A 10,129-nucleotide genomic window follows, 5' to 3' on the forward strand; every position below is an offset into this window, starting at 1 on the left:
TCGCAGACGGTGGAGCGAACGCTCCCCCACGTCTGACGCGATCCGTCCCCGGGGAGTCTGGTCGCAGACGGTGGAGAGAACGCTCCCCCACGTCTGACGCGATCCGTCCCCGGGGAGTCTGGTCGCAGACGGTGGAGAGAACGCTCCCCCACGTCTGACGCGATCCGTCCCCGGGGAGTCTGGTCGCAGACGGTGGAGTGAACGCTCCCCGACGTCTGACGCGATCCGTCCCCGGGGAGTCTGGTCGCAGACGGTGGAGTGAACGCTCCCCCACGTCTGACGCGATCCGTCCCCGGGGAGTCTGGTCGGAGACGAGATGGTGGAGTGAACACTCTTCCCCCACGTCTGACGCGATCCATCCCCGGGGAGTCTGGTCGCAGACGAGATGGTGGAGTGAACACTCTCCCCCAGCTGTTGTAACTGTCACTGCCACTGTCCATAAACACAGCCAGGCCCTCCTTCCTGTCATCTGTATAATTTATTTCTGTATAAAAAAACAACGCAAATTTGAAGTCCTGATTTTCTGGCTCTGCGTCCATAAAGATAAAGCTCCATGGCTGGCGGACTGGAGGTGGTGCTGAGGATCCTGGCCTCGCCCAGGGAGGGAGGGTCACATCAACACTCCACCACTAGGGTGCCGGACACCTGTCGACCGCTGCAAGGTGCTGATGGCCTCTTTCAGAAAGTCCTTCTGGTAGGCAGACAACCCCATCTGACCCACAATCTCCTTCATCATCTGCATCTGCTCGGGCAGGCTGCCACAGCTCTCCAGCTGGCTTAGGTAGCGGGCACACAGGCGCGAGCCCTCCCCGTCAGTGCCGGCACCCTGGCACCGGGCCTTGGCAGAAGGCAGCTCCCGAAACACTGGCTCCTGGTTGATGTCGTGGCAGGACAGCATGTAGAGGCACTCACGGCTGGAACACAGTAGCCTGGTACAATGGGGGACCTGCAGTGAGCACAGGGCACAGAATCATACCCCTTGTTCCACTCTAACCCCACCAGCCTGCTCCAATCCCACACTCCTCTCTTCCTCACTCATTCCTGCTCGTCTCACCTCCCCACCTCCTCTGATAGTTGAGTCCCATCATAACTACCCTTCATGTGAAAATTTTAACCTTTAAACCTCCACCTCCTCACCTGGAACCATTCCTTCTACTTTTAGCAGCCTTAGCATGGGGAACTGACTCTGCCTAATAACCCTATCTGGCCAATCTGTGATACCCTAATGCTATGGAGGGAAGCAACACAGATTTTCGCATTTTCAGATCTCATTTCTTGGAGGAATACCACTGCTGAACAGCCCGTCCTACAGTGCGACATTCCTACATTGCCTCCAACCTCAGAGTGTGACACTCCCTCAGAATGGGTTTGGGATGCTGTGCTTAGCACTGTTGGTGAATGCAATTGTGAAGAGGCAGTTTACAGAGTCACAGGTCATTCCAAAAGGATGGAGTGGTGTTGGCCAGAAGGAACTACAGTCAGTGAATTTGAATGAATCAGGGACAGTGGACCAATTGTCTTTGGTTCTTGCCATGAGGAAGGAGAAGGAGGCCGCCATTTTATGAAGGAGACTGGGTTCTCCATTTCGTGAGACAGTCGCTTGGTTTGATAAGTGTTTTAAAATAGGCACAATGAAGCCTCAGGTAATCTGCTGAACTAGGAACCATTTCTAAATAAGTTATTTGTGAGATGTTCTTTGGTTGGATGCAGGTTTTTGACTGTTGGGGTCAGCATCTGTTCTGAGTGAATCAAGCTGATTGAGAACAGAGCCATAAATTACAGATTGTCACTTGCTGGGAAGAGGGCAAGATATGGGTGCTGGCTTGGAGCAGAGCCAATAGAAAGGAGCTAAAGGTCAGACACATGACCTACAGCCAATGACACTGGATTGTAATATCTGAATTGGTAAGGAATGAATATTGATTGAAACATATAAGATTATTAAGGGATTGGACACGCTAGAGGCAGGAAACATGTTCCCGATGTTGGGGGAGTCCAGAACCAGAGGCCACAGTTTAAGAATAAGGGGTAGACAATTTAGAACGGAGTTGAGGAAAAACTTTTTCACACAGAGGGTTGTGGATCTGTGGAATGCTCTGCCTCAGAAGGCAGTGGAGGCCAATTCTCTGGATTCTTTCCAGAAAGATTTAGATAGAGCTCTTAAAGATAGCGGAGTGAAGGGATATGGGGAGAAGGCAGGAACTGGATACTGACTGTGGATGATCAGCCATGATCACAGTGAATGGCGGTGCTGGCTCGAAGGGCTGAATGGCCTACTCCTGCACCTATTATCTATTGTCTATTGAATATAAAAGCAGACACTCCAAGTGTGTTGGTCTCGCGGATGTGAGGTGTCCTTCATGGAGATTCAAACCGGGACGGAGAGGGACATGTGGTCAGCTGCAGAAACACCTTTTTAATTGGCAATATATTTTCTATTCTTTGACTGTTAATAGAAGGTCAGGGAAACTTAGTAGGTGTGCCACAGGTATTTGGTTGTGTAAGTTCATGTTCTTCCTTGTGACAAAAAATATATTTGCCATTAAATACAGATCTCTCTGTGCCTCTCTGATCATTATTACAAGAACCACCCTTAATAATAGTGGTCAGCTGGTCACCCAAGTGAGGTCAAAGCAGCTGGAATCTCATTTCTGGACCCTTGGCTCAACAAGCTCGGTAGGACTTTTCTGTTTGGAGCGAAGGAGGATGAGAGACTGCTTGATTGAGGTGTACGAATTGATGAGGCACAGGTGGAGAGGACATCCAGAGACCTTTCCCCAGGAAAGAAATGGCTAATATGAGGGGACAAAATTGTAAGGTGATTGGAGGAAAGTGTTGGGGGGGTGGAATACAGAGGCATTTTTTTTAAAAAAACAGTGGTGGGTGTGTGGAACGGGGTAGTGGTAGAGTCAGATGTATCAGAGACATTTGAGAGATTCTTTTAGATCAGCACACGGATGATGGAAAGAAGGAGGGCTACATGAGAGGCAAGGATTGGATGTATTCAGAGTAGATTAAAAGGTCAGCACTACATCGTGAACTGAAGGGCCTGTACTGTGCTGTAATGTTCTAACAATCTTAATATGGACCCAAACCCCTTCCCACTCCCCAGTTCCCCACCCCATTCCTCCCAAAGCCCTCAATGACAGAATCTAGATTAACTAATAGAATCCAGAGTTGGCACCTACCTGAACATATAGCTTGACAAAGAAGGCACTGCCCTTTGGGAACCCCGGCAGACGACCTCCCGCTCCACAACCACAGCCGTGCACTTCCTTACTGAAGTCGCTGGACTGCGTGAGAACCAAGGAGTGGTTCAGCCCACACCAGATGTCCACTGGTCGCTTCAGGTATGGCACCTTGACACAACCAGATATATGAGAGCAGCAGGATGCACATCACACACCACCTCCTCCTCCCCAGATCACACAGTCCCACGCAGACTGAAACTATCCCTCCACGTGGTCCTATTACACACTCCTGAGGTCAGACACAGTGAAGCTCCCTCCACACTGTCCCATCACACACTCCCAGGGTCAGACATAAACAGAAACTATCCCTCCACACTATCCTATTACACACTTCCGGGGTCAGACACAGACTGAAACTATCTCTCTACACCATCCCATCACACACTCCCAGAGTCAGGCACAGAGTGAAGCTCTCTCTACACCGTCCCATCACACACTCCTAGAGTTAGTCAACAGAGTGAAGCACCCTCTATACTGTTCCATCACATTCCCGGGTCAGATGCCATAGGTGCCTGGTAAACTGATTTTCTATGGTGTTATAGGCACAGACAGATGGCAAGAGTTGGGATCAAGAGAGTTTGACCGTACCAGGGTTGGTTCTCCTCTGTCGATCTTGTCACCTGTCCCCAGTTGTCCATATCGGTTGTTTCCCTGCATGAATACACGTCCAAATTCATCGACCAGCCCCAGGTGGTTGTATCCCAGTGAACAACTGATCACCTGCAAGAATATTACGGTCAGCACTCAAAGTCGTAACTAAGTTTGTTACCAAAGTACGTGAATGGTACCATAGACTACCTGGAGATTCATTTTTTGCAGGCGTTCACAGTAGAATGAAAAATGAAGAAATACAGTAGAATTTTCAAACAAAAGCTATACGTAGTTGACTCAGTGTGAAAGGTGAAGTGTGAAAGGGGAACTTCATTCAGACGGTGGAGAGAGTGTGGAGCGAGATGCCAGTGAAAGTGGTGGACGTGGGTTTCATTTCAATACTTAAGAGAAGCTTGGATAAGTACATGGATGGGAGGGGTATGGTCCGGGTGCGGGTTGGTGGCACTAGACAGAATAATAGCTACAAGCTATCTTGTGTTTTTTGATTATTGTGTTATTTATCTTATTGTGCTTTTTTTGTGCTGCAACAGATGAGGAGTAACATTTTATTCTTTACGGTTGTGCACTGGAAATGACATTAAACAATCTTGAATCTCAAACAGATGAGGCGTTCTTGAAAGTGGGTCTGTCAGTTGTAGAATCTGCTCAGGCAGAGTTTGTCCACTTTAATGTGGCTCCATTGCTTTCCTGGTCAAGCCACGCTCAGTAGACATGTTTGGCCTCGGCACCATCACTCATGGGTCACAGTTGGGTGTCCACATCACTTCAATGAGGAAAGACTCAACCCAGGTTGGTAGGATTTGTGGGACATGGACCAGCCAGGTCTATCCCTTGCATGGGTGGGCATGAGGAACCCGGCATCTTGTTGTTGTGACGGCAGTAGGAATCTGCTCCATTTCCCCTCCCTCACTGACCGAAGACTGCTGTGCAGTGGGGGGGGGGGGCACATTGTACCTGGGGCCGATGAGGCTTTTCCAGTTTTTGTCTCGTACAGGAAGTTGATAGCATGGTTAAGGTGTATGGTATTCTGACCTTCATTAGTTGGGAACAAGGTAATATTGCGGTTCTATAAAACTTTGGTTAGACCACATTTGGAACATCTTGTTCATTTCTGGTGGCCTCATTATCAGAAGGATGTGGAAGCTTTCGAGATGATGCAGAGGAGATTCACCAGGATGTTGCCTGGATTATAAAGCATGTCTTATGAGGAAACGTTGAGCAAGCTAGGGCTGTTCTCTTTTGAGTGGAGGAGGATGAGAGGTGACATTACAGTAGTGTACAAGATGATAAGGGGCATAGATTTAGTGGACAGCCAGACTTTTTACCCAAGATGAAAATGGCTAATATAAGGGGGCTAATTTTAAGGTGATTTGGAGTGAAGCACAGGGGGGGATATTAGAGATAAGTTTTTTTATATAGAGAGTGGTGGGTGCGTGGAAGGAACACACTGCCAGGGGTGGTAGAGGCAATACATTAGGGACATTAAAGAGACTCTGAGATAGGCAATGGATGACAGAAAAATGATGAACTATGTGGGATGGGTTAGATTGATATTGGGCTAGGTTAAAAAGCTGGCACAATATTGTGGGCTGAAGGGCCTTTATTGCACAGTAGTGTTTTGTGTACCAGTATTTGAAAAGAGCAGCAAAAACAAACCAGGGAACTCGTTCAATGAGTGACATCAGTGTGAATTACTGTAGGTTTGAAGTGCAGCCAGGAGGACATGGCACAGAGAATCGGAAGCCCTGGCAACACACTTCGAGGAAGGAGCGTATGCACTGGGAGGGAGACATCAGCAGGGTTACTGTCTGGACAGGGAGCAGAACCCTGTGGGTGTTGTAGAAATGGTTAAAACTAGTGTCGGATGGGATACTTGACCATTCTGGAACAGCTGGGCTTAAGACTGGTGATGCGTGTCGAGTATAACCTTGGATGATAAGTGCAGTGCCAGGGACTCCAATTAAAAAGATATTAGGCCCCTGGAACCAGGAGGGAAGTTGTGCCTGGGGATAAACTATGAGCCCTGATAACAGGAAGCAGAAGAACTGTTAGACTCGCGCTGAGAGATAATTGACATGTCTTTTAAATGATTGATTATTTACTGACCATGGGATGCCAAACAAAGTTATGTGAAGTTGTTTTCCTTGCTGTCATCAGAGGATGAGAGGTGACCTGATAGAGGTGACAAGATAATGAGAGACATTGATCGTGTGGGTAGTCAGAGGCTTTTTCGCAGGGCTGGAATGGCTAGCACAAGAGGGCATAGTTTTAAGGTGCTTGGAACTAGGTACAGAGGAGATGACGGGAGTAAGTTTTTTTGGTTTTTTTTTACACAGAGAGTGGTGAATGCGGGGAATGGGCTGCCAGCGGCGGCAGTGGTGGTGGAGGCGGAAACGAGAGGGTCTTTTAAGAGACTCCTGGATGGCTACATGGAGCTTAGAAGAATAGAGGGCTCTGGGTAAGCCTAGGTAGTTCTAAGGTAAGGACATGTTCGGCGCAGCTTTGTGGGCTGAAGGGCCTGTATTGTGCTGTAGGTTTTCTATGTTTCTATGTTTTCTATAAATATGAGCTTGGTATTACCTAAAAATCGGAGTTCTGGTGCCAGTGGAGACTGCTGCAGACTCTCCATGATATCAGGTTAATAAACAAAACTCCAAGTCACTCTAGTGTTCTTAGTTAGTGTTTCTACAACAGTGGGGCTGGCGAGTTGGGAGTGCTTTGTAGTGGTCTGCAGACCTGAGGATCAGTGACTGGCCAGAGACTAGGCAATGGTACACACAGCTGTGTGATTATTTCCACGGAGCGCAAGGGGTTAGTGCGACCTTTACCTTGGAGGAAAGTGCCAGCGCCAGAGGCATCTGCGGGTCAAAGGCATCAAAGGCGTGAAGAGTTCCAAAGAGGTCTCGGTAGACACCAGCAGTGTGTACTTCCAAGTAGACAGCACCTGAGTCTGGAAACAGACAGCCAGAGCATAATGACAAAGTAACAGGTTGTTTAGTACAGCCTCCTGCCCCACTGAGGGAGCTCCCTGCAGAGACTGCAAGAGAGCCAGTACAGAGGCCACACCATAACATACCATTTAAACAAGTGTGCTTCCACTGTCCAACGAGCCCTCTGTACTGCCCTTGCCGACAGAGTGGCACTCCCTCAGCCCCACCCCACCCACCCCCACCTGAGCATCACTCCCTCAGCTCCGCCCCTCTGACACCGTGATACTCCCTCAGAACTGTCCATCAGACAGATCGAGATGGGAAGCATAGAAAACCTACAGCACCTACAGCCCTTCGGCCCACAAAGCTGTGCCAAATATGTCCTTACCTTAGAACTTACCTAGGGTTACCCATAGCCCTCTATTTTTCTGAGCTCCATGTACCTGTCCAGGAGTCTCTTCAAAGACCCTATCGTATAGACCACTATTGCCAGCAGCCTATTCCACGCACTCACCGCTCTCTGCTTAAAAAACTTACCCCTGACGTCTCCTCTGTACCCACTTCCAAGCACCTTAAAACTGCGCCCTCTCATTCGAGCCATTTCAGCCCTGGGAAAAAGCCTCTGACTACCCACACAATCAATGCCTCTCATCATCTTATACACCTCTATCAGGTCACCTCTCATCCTCTGTCACTCCAAGGAGAAAAGTCTGAGTTCACTCAACCTATTCTCATAAGGCATGCTCCCCAATCCAGGCAACATCCTTGTAAATATGACTTCGCAATTTCTCCCCTGTCCCTCCCAGATTCATTCAACCTCTCTCCTGCCTCTTACATTCCCTTCTCATCCTCCTCAGGGACATTGCTGAAGATGCAGGGAGCTCCCAGTCCCATTATTAAGCTCTGTCTGCTGTTTCTCTGACCCTGTCTTTTGTCTCGCTCTCCCTGACCTCCCTGTAGCACAAACCAAATTCCCCTCTCTCCCTGTTTGACCCCAGACACTGACCACTCCCACCCCACCACCCTCTCCCAACTCACCCTGATTGACCCCAAAGACCCCTCTCACCACATCACCCTCTCCCTGAACACCCTGTCTGACCCCAGACACTGACCTATCCCACCCTACACCACCCTCTCCCTGAACACCCTGTCTGACCCCAGAGACTGACCACTCCCACCACACCACCCTCTCCCTGAACACCCTGTCTGACCCCAGAGACTGACCACTCCCACCACACCACCCTCTCCCTGAACACCCTGTCTGACCCCAGAGACTGACCACTCCCACCGCACCACCCTCTCCCTGAACACCCTGTCTGAGCCCAGACACTGACTACTCCCACCACACCACCCTCTCCCTGAACTCCCTGTCTGACCCCAGACACTGACCACTCGCACCCAACACCACCCTCTCCCTGAACTCCCTGTCTGACCCCAGACACTGACCACTCCCACACCACCCTCTTCCTGAACTCCCTGTCTGACCCCAGACACTGACCACTCCCACCAAACCACCCTCTCCCTGAACACCCTGTCTGACCCCAGACACTGACTACTCCCACCACACCACCCTCTCCCTGAACTCCCTGTCTGACCCCAGACACTGACCACTCCCACCCAACACCACCCTCTCCCTGAACTCCCTGTCTGACCCCAGACACTGACCACTCCCACCACACCACCCTCTCCCTGAACACCCTGTCTGACCCCAGAGACTGACCACTCCCACCAAACCACCCTCTCCCTGAACTCCCTGTCTGACCCCAGACACTGACCACTGCCACCCAACACCACCCTCTCCCTGTCTGACCCCAGACACTGACCACTCCCACCACACCACCCTCTTCCTGAACTCCCTGTCTGACCCCAGACACTGACCACTCCCACCCTACACCACCCTCTCCCTGAACTCCCTGTCTGACCCCAGACACTGACCACTCCCACCACACCACCCTCTCCCTGAACACCCTGTCTGACCCCAGACACTGACCTATCCCACCCTACACCACCCTCTCCCTGAACACCCTGTCTGACCCCAGACACTGACCACTCCCACCAGACCACCCTCTCCCTGAACACCCTGACCCCAGAGACTGACCACTCCCACCTCACCACCCTCTACCTGAACACCCTGTCTGACCCCAGAGACTGACCACTCCCACCACACCACTCTTTCCCTGAACACCCTGTCTGACCCCAGACACTGACCACTCCCACCACACCACCCTCTTCCTGAACTCCCTGTCTGACCCCGGACACTGACCACTCCCACCCTACACCACCCTCTCCCTGAACACCCTGTCTGACCCCAGAGACTGACCAGTCCCACCCCACCACCCTCTCCCTGAACACCCTGTCTGACCCCAGAGACTGACCACTCCCACCACACCACCCTCTCCCTGTCTGACCCCAGACACTGACCACTCCCACCACACCACCCTCTCCCTGTCTGACCCCAGAGACTGACCACTCCCACCACACCACCCTCTCCCTGAACACCCTGTCTGACCCCAGACACTGACCTATCCCACCCTACACCACCCTCTCCCTGAACACCCTGTCTGACCCCAGACACTGACCACTCCCACCACACCACCCTCTCCCTGAACACCCTGTCTGACCCCAGAGACTGACCACTCCCACCACACCACCTTCTTCCTGAACTCCCTGTCTGACCCGAGACTGACCACTCCCACCGAGACACCCCCTCCCTGAACACCCAGTCTGACCACTCCCACCACACCACCCTCTCCCTGAACACCCTGTCTGACCCCAGACACTGACTACTCCCACCACACCACCCTCTCCCTGAACTCCCTGTCTGACCCCAGACACTGACCACTCCCACCCAACACCACCCTCTCCCTGAACACCCTGTCTGACCCCAGAGACTGACCACTCCCACCGCACCACCCTCTCCCTGAACTCCCTGTCTGACCCCAGACACTGACCACTCCACCACACCACCTTCTCCCTGTCTGACCCCAGACACTGACACTCCCACCACACCACCCTCTCCCTGAACACCCTGTCTGACCCCAGACACTGACCACTCCCACCACACCACCCTCTCCCTGAACACCCTGTCTGACCCCAGACACTGACTACTCCCACCACACCACCCTCTTCCTGAACTCCCTGTCTGACCCCAGACACTGACCACTCCCACCCAACACCACCCTCTCTCTGTCTGACCCCAGACACTGACCACTCCCACCACACCACCCTCTTCCTGAACTCCCTGTCTGACCCCAGACACTGACCACTCCCACCCGACACCACCCTCTCCCTGAACTCCCTGTCTGACCCCAGACACTGACCACTCCCACCACACCA

The 10,129-nt window shown here is 51.6% G+C and overlaps 1 protein-coding gene across 1 annotated transcript; it reads right to left on the bottom strand.

The window, feature by feature from the left end:
• Positions 1-610: 610 nt before the first annotated feature.
• Positions 611-6,813, bottom strand: LOC140193004 (F-box only protein 24-like; the record flags this gene model as incomplete). The annotated part of the gene is made up of 4 exons (XM_072250465.1): positions 611-946; positions 3,189-3,359; positions 3,840-3,971; positions 6,692-6,813. Coding segments are annotated over 4 exons (761 nt in total), but the record flags the coding sequence as incomplete, so codon positions are not given.
• Positions 6,814-10,129: the final 3,316 nt, after the last annotated feature.

This window comes from Mobula birostris, unplaced genomic scaffold (assembly GCF_030028105.1).
Source record: "Mobula birostris isolate sMobBir1 unplaced genomic scaffold, sMobBir1.hap1 scaffold_3380, whole genome shotgun sequence".
Classification (NCBI taxonomy): Eukaryota; Metazoa; Chordata; class Chondrichthyes; order Myliobatiformes; family Myliobatidae; genus Mobula; species Mobula birostris.